The sequence below is a fragment of the Dermacentor silvarum genome, chromosome 2, assembly GCF_013339745.2.
Source record: "Dermacentor silvarum isolate Dsil-2018 chromosome 2, BIME_Dsil_1.4, whole genome shotgun sequence".
Taxonomy (NCBI): domain Eukaryota; kingdom Metazoa; phylum Arthropoda; class Arachnida; order Ixodida; family Ixodidae; genus Dermacentor; species Dermacentor silvarum.
Window position 1 is genome coordinate 141,994,919 of NC_051155.1, and position 13,227 is coordinate 142,008,145.

At 48.1% G+C, this 13,227-nt stretch overlaps 1 protein-coding gene across 2 annotated transcripts in view; it reads right to left on the reverse strand.

Moving 5' to 3' along the window:
* Positions 1–13,227, reverse strand: part of LOC119441875 (receptor-type tyrosine-protein phosphatase N2-like) — a 658,601-nt gene that overhangs the window by 34,451 nt on the left and 610,923 nt on the right. For both annotated transcript variants that reach the window (XM_037706513.2, XM_049661681.1), the window contains exons 16-17: positions 8,487–8,541; positions 1,849–1,996 (exon numbers count right to left, since the gene is read on the reverse strand). In XM_037706513.2, the coding sequence (XP_037562441.2) occupies positions 1,849–1,996; positions 8,487–8,541 (203 nt within the window). The remainder of the gene's footprint in view (positions 1–1,848; positions 1,997–8,486; positions 8,542–13,227) is intronic.

The window sequence follows — 13,227 nt, forward strand, 5'->3', positions numbered from 1 at the left end:
CGCGTCGCCCGAACGCCGTCGTCCGGGCCAGCTAGCGAGCGGCAGCCTCTGTAACAGGCAACATCAGCAGCGAGAGTGATGCAGGGAAGCTTGCCACTCCCGAGCCGGCGCCCGCGTATTGGCTGCGCCGCGGTGTTTTCGTGCAGCGATCTGGAAGCCCAAGCCGCGTGCGCAAGGGAGAAATGACGCGAGATATATATATATATTTTTTGCGGCTTAAACATGCTGCCTAGCACCGCCACCCCATAACCAGCACCTCCACTAAAGTTTGACGGGCACGTCAAAGGGATCAGACAGTACGTTTTACGATATACACGAGGCTGTCAAAACAGTATGGTCGACCACGAGCCGGCGCAACGTTTGCTTCTCTGTACCTCTCCATCTTTGCGCTGCAAGCTATACTGCTGCATTGTCGTCATGTTCATGCAAAAACGCCTCGTGGCAATACTTCGAAGTTTGGACTCACGCTCGCGGTGTTCAGGCTGTGTCGAGGTCGAGGAATGATTTCAAGCGTTTGCCTCTGTAACGGGGGCAGTTTCGAGCGACTAATCGCCCAAGAATGGTGCGGCCAGTGCTGAAATGATCTTCTAGATGGCCCGCGGTCATCCGTGAACATCAACGGCCAGCGGTTTCTCGAGGATCAAGTTCCTCGCACTGCACGCTATTGCGGAGCCGTAACATGGCTCATACGCCTGGCCTGTGCGCGCCGGTGGCCACCATTCCATCGGTCTTCTCGTCCCCCGACTCCTTGGCTGCCGCCACTCACTTCTTCCTCTGTCACAGGGACGAACGGGCGACCGCAGTGCCTTCTATCAGCCTAGCGTGGCTGAAGCAACAGGTAATACACACCGTGCACGTTGTAAGGTGCGCGGAAAACGGGCGAGAAATCGCTTCGGGAAGCGTTGACGCCTCGTGGAAGCTCTTCGAATGGTCGTGAATGAAGTCGAAAAGTTCTCTTAAAACAAGAACTTACGTCCTTTTTATAGGTTTTGTTACCTTTATTGTGTGTATGTAAATACGTTTCGTGTTAAATACAACCCTAGTTTTCAGTTCAGCGCCTGTCCTGTTGTTCTCCCCATCGTGTTGCGCCTTCCACGCTGCTTTATTCAGGATGCAAGTGTAGCAACCCGTCCGGTTGTCGATCACTCCGTTGCATGTCGTCGTAGTGTTCTTTCAGCGTTGTATACGAGAAGGATAACTCATGTTTTTTTTTTTGTTTTAAGTGAGCGTTTTATAATCGCTCCGCGGTGCGGGAATACTTATCACTATAGTGAAGTCAGTGTTATGGTCAATATTCATCATTGGCCTATCGGGAAGATGTGTTAGCATGAAAGTGGGAGATCGTGTGCCAAAATTAGCGGATCAAAGATATTCGAATTCACCTCAACATTGCAAGATACATACCATGCACGACTGTCCTAGTGTGTTCGATTTTGTAGCTTTGGTTACCATATATCGACATCTAACACTGCAATTGTAAGATCGACATTCAAGTTGTTCTACAAAATAATGGGTATAGCAACACACGCGTGGGTCGGTATTTGAGTGGCGCCAAAACTATAACAAATTACAGCAACACACAGTACTGTGTTTAGGCTGCCTTTCCGAACTCGTGATTTGTGTGTGAGCTCGTTCTTGAGGTTTTCGTTGCACTAGTAAGCCACCACACGTATAAATGCACTAAACTGGTTGTAATTGCTCCATTTTGTCTTGCTTGCGGAAGCGCCTTTGGGCCTTCTTCAGAGAGATACACAGGACACTCCTCGAAATCACATATACTATACACAAAGGAGACATTACATCGTTATGTACAGCAGATCCAGGCGTGGCTTAGGCATGCATACTCACAGGTGAGGACGTCTGGGTAGCGGTTCTTCTTCATGTTGGCAGGCAGCGAGGCTACCGCCGTGGAGCAGGGGTCCGCCTCGTAGGCGCACAGCGCTTCCCACTCCCGGTCGAGCCGGTCCTTGCACTTGAGGTGGTCCTCCATGTAAGACTGTAGAGCAAAGAGAGAGAGAGAGCGAAAGAGAAAAGGCAGGGAGGTTAACCAGAGGCGAGTTTCCGGTTTGCTACCCTGCACTGGGGTGGGGGATATAGGGGTTCGAAAGAGGGCAAAGAGAGAAAGAGGGGGAAAAACAGGAAGAGGTAACAGAAAAGGCGATACAATCACAGGCGTTCACACAGGCCGGTCGATCTCAAGACGCGCAGGAACGCTTGCACGGCCTTCTGATTTGATGGTAAGTCCCGAGTCGCTGTTGCAAAATTATTTCTTTCGACAGAGGATGGTCGTGCAACTGGTTCAGCGAGACGGAAAGCGATTGTCTCTGCACACTGTACTGCGGGCACTGGCAAAGCACAGGCCGAATCGTTTCCTCGTCACCGCAATCCAAATCACAAGGCAGCCTTTGGGATCAGCTCGTTTTTGGAGTTGCTCACGTACAGTCACCGTCATCCGTAAACATGAACACGCCTTAAGCGCACATTTGTTCTACCTACAGAGGGCATAGATGACTTCTAGTTGGAGTGACTGGAATGATGCTATAGCTTAATGCGTCATTTTTCCGAGGCATTCGATATTATATTTGCACCTTATAAAGCCCGTTCTTGTGACTGCTAAGCTGCTATCTTCATTAATGAGGTTAAGTTTTAGTCTAATACGTCCAAACTAATCTTGGGCGTACGTGCTTCTTCTTGTAGCTGTTTTCGTATGTCTAAGGTTGGTTAGCCGCCTGGAAAATTTTGAGAGCGCGTGGACAGCCGGTCAGCACCGAGTACGAGACATGCGGCATAACTTAAGAATGAAATTTCAAATCAGCGTGTAGACCCGGTTCATACAGATACCGCAAAAGTGACTTATAAAATGTGCTGTCCACGGAGTACTTACTTCTCCGCGGTGGCAAGAATTCAAGACGGTCCATTCTTTAAGGTAAAACGTGCTTTTTGTTAGTTTTGCAGTTTCATTAGCACGACATTACACAAACATAATGTGTAATGAAATATAAAAAATTACAGTGTGGTCTTTTGAAATCGCTTCTTGCTACTCCGTATATAGCAGGTAGCAAATACATCAAATTCCCTGTTAACTTTACTTACACCGAAGTTATAAATGTATTCACAGACGATACCAGTTGACAAACGTTTTTTTTAGCGTTGGACACTGCCGCACGAAGTTACAACGAACGGTGCGCCCCTGTATGTGCCGCAATAAAAAAAGTATTTTCCCTTTATACTAATGCGCTGTTTTATATGTCGAAATGCAAATTCAAATTTTCTGCCTCTCCGGCTGCGCACTGGACAATGTTGAATACACGGTCATTCCCAACGCAGGTTATCAAGCAGCGCGCGTTCATTCACGCACAGTGAAAATATATCGACGTCGATTACAAGTTGCCCATTATGGGCTTCATCAATTCGGGAGGCAGACCGGCACCACTTTCTATAGGCATGCCCCGGCCTTCAAGCCCCCCACCCGTAGTCTGTCTTCTAATTAAGCCGCGTGGGTCATCACGTCATTCTGTCGCCAGACTTGCTAAAGATGAACCACATTTCCGTTGTCTTTTGAACTTGAAGCTGGAGACAGGGCTTCAAAATCACGTGCAGCAAATATTTCGATGCCGAACAGCAAACCAAGGTTAAAAACTAAACAGGGTTCTTCCGTTTTCTGAGGCCCCTGGGCCTCGCACGTTCCAAGCACCACCTCATCTGCCTTCTATTTACCAACTAGAACGTTTACGCAGTGACTTGGAAGTGATCGCAAACGAATTGCGTTGTACGGCGCACTTTCTGTGTTGCAATGTCACGAAAGTAGAGCGCGCGCCAATTTTGTAAGTTGGGCAGATGAATGCAGTAGTTTACGAAGCTAACAAATTATAAGTTATTCATGCTCAGCGAGCGAAAACATCTACCGGTTTCAAAATTTAAAACAGCGCCAGTAAAACGAAGTTTCGTGCAAAGCGAGGAATGGGATAGCGAAAAAAACGCTGAACGAAAAAAAAAAAAAAGCAGGCGGATGGCGAATCCTGCAACGAAGCAGCTGCAGGCTTCAAATAAAAATTGCCGCCTACGCGGCAATTCAAAGGCGTCGGTATATAGTACGTATCACAGTTGATTCCACAGTCCTTTGACCACGAATTTAGGTGACGCACGTCCGCCACAGCGGCAGTTCGATCACGGTGCACCCAATCTTGTCTTTGATACCACAAGCGTCATTTCCGCGCCTGTGTTCGAATGATGGCTGACTCACGGGCTAACTGAAAATACATAGGTTGATAGATATTAACGTATCAATTCGTAATGTCGTATCAATTCGGTCTTTTTGCTAAAGCGGTTGTCTGGGGATCTTTACCTGTAGTGAGATGTTTATTATTATTATTATTATTATTATTATTATTATTATTATTATTATTATTATTATTATTATTATTATTATTATTATTCCCCGACGAAGTGCAATTGTCGTGGCGACAAACCGAACCCTCGACAGTCGTATGCTAAGACCGCCGAAGCCGCTGAGCCTACGCGGCGGGTATACGTTGACGTCAACGAAAGAACAAAAAACGACTCAAGGCAAAGAGAAAGGAACGATATTTCCGAGACCGAAGGACATTGAGAAAGAACAGAGCGGCACATGCAGCGCGGTGGTTCCGCGGAAGGCATGTACACGCACTGCGGCTGTCGAAATTCGAGGCCCGGCGCTCTAGCCGACCGCGGCTGCTTCCCTCCGGCTTCCCTGGGCAACTGGCGCGGACTTTGCAGCGGCCCTGGGGGACAACAAGCGCGGTCGCGCTCGCGCCCTGGGTCGGACAAAAATCTGGGCGCGCCACGGCGTCTTCCCGCGCGCGCGCGTTGGGCAACTACGTATACCGGACGAGGCGGTGGCGTCAGCCCCGGTGAATTACAAGCGCGCCGGCCTTCTTCTCCTGCCGCACGCTGCTGCCACCTCCCCCCCCCCCCCCCCTCCCCAACCTCCCTCACCCGCCGCCCCCGGCGAAGCTTCTCCATTCCATTTGTTTCACGTAGACGAGCCTGGAAACGACAGTGCGTCGACGTCGACTGCAGTCAGTCCTGGCCGCCCATCCCCTCCCTGCCCCACACTTATTTCTTATTTATTTTTTTTTTTTCGCACCGCGTTATATACTTTGTTCGTTCCTCCAATCTCATTACTTGCTTGTTTGTCTTACCCTATTCCCACCTACCGCGGTGTTCTTGTGAACGATAGGAAGAGCTGGCCTCTCTGGATGGTTGGCGTTCTGGCTGGCCAGCTGCCTGTCTGTCTGTAATGGTACAGGCGGCAGGCAGAGCTCCCGTAACGCCACCTCGCGGCGATGGCTTCGAAGGCTCCAAGCGTTTTCTTCGTCCCGCGTTAGTTTGCCTCTCCCCTGCTGTGAACTGCCACTATCCTTATTTTTTTATTATTACTTTATTTTCCTGCAACGCCTTTTCGTCTAGATTGGCCTTGGGGAGAGACGTCCCCCTAAAAGCGCCTGTTTGTTAGAAAACACACCCGAATGATGTTGCCTTTGGAACTTCAGATTGCATTTTTTATGTCTCATCGAGTCTGGAGCTGACTGACATGATCGTTAAAAACTTTTGTTCCCGGAACAACTTTTTCTCTTCTTCATTTGAAACTCTGCGTTGTAAGCGCATGTTCCTTGCTCTTTCCTGCGAGACGGAGCCGACCTCGCAGAGTGCACTAACGAGGTGGTGTTGCCATCTCTTGCCTCTAGGTGGCAGAGCCGGTCTTCGTACAGTGCAGCTTGCGTGCAAAAGGTCGAACGCACCCGTGAACTGCCTTTCCCCTTTGTTCTGCCTGGGTTTGAGTTCAAGTGACGTCGTTTGCTGCATATAGTTTCCGACTAAAGTTACTGGAGGGATTTTTGGCGAGGCGATTGTTCAACTACCACGGGAACGATCGTTAATACATGGACTTGTCTGATCTTCAAACTTTCGGCTTCAGACGTTTTAAGGATTTACTTGCTACGCTTTATCTGCCTTTATTGGACTCAATTTCGACGCAGTCACGTTTTCCGAAACGCAGAACGCAGCAACACTCCGTGGAAATCCATAATCGTTTCAAACTGTTGCATTTATAACGCAATATAAACTTTAAAATGATCAATTTGCCAAGTCCCAAAGCCGCTTAAAGCCAGAAAAAAGTTAGGTTTAGGCAAATCCATGCACTAACCATGACAGCCCTGAAACACCACGCCTACAGCTGCGGTATACACTACATCGCCAGATTTCCCTGAAATAATTCTTGCAGGAAACTTCGTGCTTTACTGTTGGCGCTTATGAGACAAATCTTGTTTTTGTCTGTGATGTGGCGGTGCATCGCTCTAAGAAGGACGCGAGCTTGAATATCGTGCGAACACCATACTGATCGTACATTGTTTTATCTACCATGTGCAGCCGACCCCTTCAAACGGTAACACGCCGCGGTGATTCAGTGCCTATCACGTTCTGCTGCAGAGCACGAGGCCGCGTGTTCGACTCCCGTCCTCGACGGCTGCATACCTACGAGCGCAGATTGAAAATACGCTCGTGTAGAAATAGCAAATGAGAGCGGGAGAGAGAGGAATAAATTGTAGCAGCACCAACGAAGCAACGCGCAGAGCCGCTGACGACGCTGTCCGCGTTTCCCCGTTTCCTCGCGTTCGCGCCGAACGCGCGCGGTGTCCGTGACTACAGCAGGCGCCTCTGGCGGTGGCTTGGCAGGTTTCTACCAGTCACGCCCCGGCAAGCGTGGAGGCGTAGCTTGGCCGTAACGTCACCGGGGAGATAAAGCTCGGAGCCGCCGCGACGGCGGCAGAACTCTCGTTGCCTATGGCGGTGTATCGTAGCGACCATAAGGCCATGGTCCCTGTGGTCACTAAATAAATGAAAACCACCGGATCATATATATATTTCATTCTTTAATACTTCAAATAACCAATTACACCATCACATCTTAATAATCATAATTGGAAATAATTCCCACCATAGTACAGCTTCGCTGGTCTTCCATCTGCACCCCAGTGGAAGGGCTGACAGTTTTTTTTTCCTTGAGCGCTATTGAGCGCTATTAATCCGGAGGCCTCCACTATACGGAGTCACTTATAACACACTGTCCAGTTTCTGGATGTCATAATGCCCATGATTCCTTTACCTTCCTACGGTGTTCTGTTAAGGCCGCGATGATGTAGCACTCCGATTCAAAAATTGTGCTTAGACTCTCACTCGTTGCGTCGTGCATCCTGCTAAAGTGAAAAACCCGTTCTGCATTGGCCAAAGCCAGCAGGCAATAACAAATGGTGCTGCATCAGGAAGAGACAGTGACTCTGAGGTAAGTGAACGAACCGGCAAAGCGAAAAGCCTTGTCTTTTCCTCCCAAGCTGTGTTTTCGATGGCCTGACAAAGTTACTGAAAAGGTAAAACAAGGGAAGTTTTTGTGGCCTATAATCAATGTATAATCGTAGAAATCCTCTGGTCACGTGTTGATGAATGTGACACCAGTCATACTCATCATATCACTGAATTAAATTTGCATTCAACTTTCCTAGTTGAATCGAATTAAGAAGCGGGATTGAGTACAACAATATTAAAGTGAAGCGCGATTGAAATTGACGTGCAGTAAACCACACGAAGTTTGATTCTCAAGTACGGTAACATGGGTTCGTGTGTCGGAGGCATAAGATTTGTCTGTATAAGTGTACACGTTTTCCTGCTGCCTTTTTTCTCGACCCGTGCATTCAGGTTTCAGTAGTACGCACACACTCCAACAAATTAAGATGCGGGAACGGCAATCTATACGTCCTCAATCATTCCGGACATGTTTGTGCGTTTAATTTTCATGCTCCTCTGAGTTTACAGCGCCGTGAACAGAACGGTTCACCAACTAGCCTCAGTTGAAGCCTTATTGTCCTCAGTCTGAGTGAACTAATAAAAAAAAAGCGTGGTATAACGTCCGCAAACTGCACAGTATAGGCTGTGATGAGGGATTCCGTATAATAGAAAGCTCGGAACTAGTTTCTGACATGGTTCATTAGCGAGCACCTAAATCTTAGTACACGAGCGTTTTAGCATTTCGCTCCTATCGCAATGCGTTTTGCTGCTACCGAGAATCGAACCGGTCACCTCATGCCCAGCTGGGAAGCCGAAGCCTTTCAGCCAGCGCGGCATGCCTCAGTGAATTTCCTCGAGCTAAAAAAAAAAAAAAAAAAATGCAACAGATGTTGCACGTATCCTCTGTTGTGTTCCTTTTCTTCTTATTTTTCTAGATTATGAGACAGCCTTTTTTCAGAACTTGTCACGAGAAGATTATAAGTGCTATAAATTAAAGTGACAATGATCAAAATCGTACTGTAAGCGATCACAACTGCACGGCACTGTGGTGGAATCAAAGCGAAATACAGTGAATGTAGCCAGGTTGCCGCATAGTTTTACTTCACTGGTGAGGACAAACAAATTGAATAAAACAATAAATGGGAGGAAGTAAATATTTGGCTTACCAAGATCATGTGTCCAGTGGAAATGTCCAGGTTAGACGTCACCGGTTCCTCGCTCCTGCGCAGACACGAAAAAAAAAAAATTAAAAAAAAGGCAGCGGGAGAAAGAAAACGGGGCAGACTCGGCGGCTTAAAGTCCGCAGCCAAGTTCAGCCCAGCGACGCAGGCAGCCTCAAAAGCCGACGAGAAAGATAATGAGCCGCGCTTCATTAAATGAAAAGAGAGTGAGAACATTTTAAAGTAACCTGAACTGTCCCTCTTAAAAGTCGTTAGCCAGCGACGGGCCAGCGGTCAAACGCATCATTCAGAACAGAACTTTCGGTTACCGTGGAGCGCTATATTGACTTTAGTATCCCCCCCCCCCCCCCCCCCTTTCAAGGCGCGGCCACACACACACGCGGCAGATCCTCTAATTCAATCAGACGCGACATGGCAGTAAGGGTCTCCCGGCGGTTATAAAATTAAGAGTCCGCTCCCACTCAACTGCGCCGTCTGTTTGAAAAGCGCAAAAATAAAGTTCACGAAAGCGCCGCCGGAATAGTGTCCGCGCGCGGACATCAAAAGCTGGGAACTCGGAAAGTTGCTCAAATTGAGAATGACCGAACACGAAGGAGCAACGGCGGCAAAGCGATTAGGGACACACTTAACGAGGCCCGCTCTCGGGGCTCTATAATTATTTAGCGAAGCGCGGAGCGAGCACCGCGGGCGTCGAGCGACGGTTTGCGTTGGCTATACCTGTTGCCTAGACTCCGAATTATACTCGGTGTTCTAGCGGCCAATACAGTTTTAAGGGGCACTTAAACAGAAAAAGGTTCCTTTGAGCTCTATTAGTAAATTATCCCTCTACAATAAAAAAAAAAAACGACGAGAAAAATAGCCAAATTTTATTGCTAGAAGACGCTTGGCAATGCAGAAAAGAAGCAGAAGGAAAGATGGCTGCACACTTTGAAGTTCTCGACGTCGTGGATATTGACGGTCTCTGCTATAGTTCATTTTCTATCTGTAAAGGTGGATCAAATAGCATTCTAAAAGAGCCAAAGATTGAACTTAGCAAGTGTCAATAACTTCTAATGAGACACGAAGGCCCAGATACGAGTAAATGCTTCGAAATGCGTGACGTCACACTGTCGCACCGGCGCTACGAATTCGGCGCGAAATTCAATAAATGCCACTTTGACTCTCATGTTGTCCGGCAATAATGAGCCTGTGACCGCGAAGTTAACAAAAACTGGAGTTTTGAAATAACTGTTTATCAGTATAAGCCAATTTAGCGTTTCTCCTCACTTCTTCCTTTAAAGCGGGATATGTCGCGGTTGAAGGAATACTGCAACGAAATTTCACGTTGGCTAAATTGGTTGTAAGTAAGTAGCTTCGGAACGAACTAAAGATGTGCAAATTTTTCAATCCCGCCGGTTGTAGTAAACATTCGTTTACTAATAAAAGCAAAAAAAAAAGACAAGCTTGGTGTCATGCGCGCACAAACAAACACGAACACATCTGAGTCGTTGACCGCAAACACTCGCAGTAGCAACGCTGGTGTGACTGAAAAGCACATGCAGAGGGGAGCGAACGCTTCGTGCTGCCTCTCGTTTCAACGCGCCTCGGAATCTTGAGATTACGCGACCTCCAACACACAGAGCCACCAGACGTCATGGCAAGCCCAGCCTTTGCATCCACCGCAAATTACCTTCAAGATATATCGCGCGGGCGGCGTATGCGCTCAGCCAAACCATGCGCAGCCGCGGCCGGGCTGGAACAAGAGACGCCCGCTCACAACATGCGCTTTGACAAGTATGCCAGTCTTGCCCTAAGTACATCTACTTAATCCAAATCAGACCCTAGAATGTAGCAGCAGAATCAATATTGAGTGGGAAACCAACGGGCGCGCATTTTAGACAGCCAGTCAACTCAACTCACGCCCGAGAAATAACGGCGGATCTGCAGGACAGAAGTGCGCGCTTGGCAAGCGAGGACTAGAATGACTGGCGGTCAGGCGGCACCAAACTGGCAACGTGAAGTGATATCGCGTCGTTTCAGCGCCTCGAGATTCGCAACGTAATATAGGATGGCTGCAAATGATAAGCAAAGGGGGTCCATGAAAGACATTGGTGGTTCTCCAAGGCCTGAAGAGAAATTGCAGAAATGATGCTATTGAAAGCACGCCAAAGGTTCTGAAACAATATACAGCGTGGTCATTTTTGAGTTTTACGGAGTCTTTAAATATCGCATGTGGCATATTGCATGTTTATTGTCCTTGAGATGGATTATTCGAAGAGGCGGACATTACTACCACAACAAAATCTAAACATGCATTAAACTAATAACCAAAAGTATCTGATTAACTTCTGAATTAATTACTTCATGGCGGCGCATATTGGAATTCAGGAATTGAAGCCGGTGAGTTTGCAAGACGTATACACTTGAAATGAATCTCCAGGATGACACCAGGTTCGAGATATTCTTTCCCGAATTGTGGGCTGAAATACGTGGGCATTTCAGTTACTTTTGTACTTCAATGCATAAAAGAGCGTATTGTTTAAAAATGTAAGTGGAACGACAGTGCATCTTTACGGCGAGTTAGGTGGCGCATATCTCCAGACTGGTATGGTATGGTATGAAGTACTTTGGTGTCATGCTAGAAATTCATTGCAAGTGGATACGCCTTGCAAGCTCACAGGCTACAATTCGTAGATGGCAATATGTGCCGTAAAGTAAATAATTAAAAAGATAATTGGTGGAATTTGGTTAATTAGTTAAATATGTGTTTCGATTTCTCGTGCAAGTAATGTCCGCCCCTTTGAATAATCCAGTGCGAGAACTACAATTGTGTTACCTGCAACGGGTGATTTATATGAAAATTCCGTAAACCTTTCAATTGATCACCTCGCGCAGTAAATAGGTATCAAAGGCTCAAGGGAAACAAGTGGTGCAAAACGACGACAGGAAGAGGACATCAACACAAAGTATCACCATGTGCAGTACTCACGGAATTAAACACGACAGTCAAGACAGTCGCAACAGTCGCGACAGTAGAGACGCTGTAGAATCCCACCGACCCGCTCGCCGGCAATTGGAAGAACTAATCCTGCTCCAAAAACGCTCTCGCATTTGCGATTCACCGCAATGCAACACCTTGCTCGCACGGGCGTTCACGAGCGGCAGTGCATGTGCCGGGACGCGCTCCGGCTGTCGCAGTTTCATTCCGCGAGTAGATCTCCATACGCCAGATTGTGTTCCTGTCCCCGAGCGTGTCGCGCTGCTGGTTCCCCTTCGACATAAACGACCCACTTCAGCTGAAAACTAGATTTAGTGTCGAAGGCCTATTTAAGGTCAGCGAAAGCAGAAAATGCAAAAAAAAAAGGAAAACAAAACGTGTATGCAGAGACACCTGCGCGTGTAACAAAATGTTCACGAACGTTTTCCAACTAGTCACTTCCTAAAATTGCGAATGGGACGAAAGACACGGGAAGAAGTACACAGGATGGGCGCTGATTGGTTCACAGTACACAGCTCATGTCCGGTGCACTTCTGGTGCATTCCGTCTTGCTTGACACTGTTTCAAATATGAGCCGCCGCAATAGCGCAGTGGCCATGGCGATGCACTGTATATAGAGCTCGAGGTCCCGCTTTCGATCACAGCCACGGCGCACGCATTCCGATGGAGAGGGAATGCAAGAAATCTCGTGTACCACGTATTGGGCTTGGCGCTGAGCCGTGCTCCCTCAAGGGCTGCAGAAGATAGCGTCAACCTTTCCTTTTCCCCACGAACCACTTACTACTACTACTACTACCACGTATTGGGCGCACGTATAAAGAACGCCAGGTGGTCTAAATTAATCCGAAGCCTTCCGCTACAGTGTGCCTCATAATGAGACCGTGGCCTAATTTGCCACGTAGCACCCCAGCATTTAATTAAATATTCAAATATGAACGTTAACCAAATTACTAACTGTGTACACTTCGACTAGTCGTGCGTTATGACGAGCAACGTTATTCTGCGCTGCCTGTTACGCACCCCTCCCTCTTTCCTTTCTCCCCTGCCTCTCACCCTACTTTAATATAGAGCTAGAATGCCGCGGCCTCGGCACTAAGGGGATACGCAGAGAAAATACATGGCGCGCGAAAATTCGAAAACGCCGCAGAGCGTGCGGTTGCGTCGGCGCCTCGCGCAAGTATACAAAACGAAGAGTACGCCGACGGGCTGTTGAGACGAAACAGGATCACGCAGACGCCGAGGCGCTGAAGAAACGAAGGCCGCGCGCGCGCTCTTACAGCGTTGCGTCGTCGTAGAAATGAAGCTTGGCCCCGTTTCGCTTCACGTTATTGGAACAGCCGTGGCAGGAGAAGTATAACGGTTGGTGGCAGGAGCTGCAGGGGCAATGCGCAGCGGCAGACGCTTCCGCCGCAGCGGCAATAAAGAAAGCCCATATAACACGTCTTTCACACTCCCCCCCCTTCTCTCTTCTCTCTCTCTCTCACACACACACAGACACACACACGTTGGTTTCTTGACCGAGGAACGGGCGTGGAAAAGAGAGGAGAAGAGAAGATAGGAAATTGGGAGACGATACGCATCTCGCAGTGCGCGCGAAAAGCAGCCCACGTCCTCGGGAAATGGTTATCCCAGGGGTATTAACAGCTGCCGTAAAACGATGTAACCGACGACGAAAAATCGTGGCCTGCCTCGCAGCGCGCGCATTGCTGCTCGACGTCAATATATATATAGCGGTGCTCGTCCCCACCC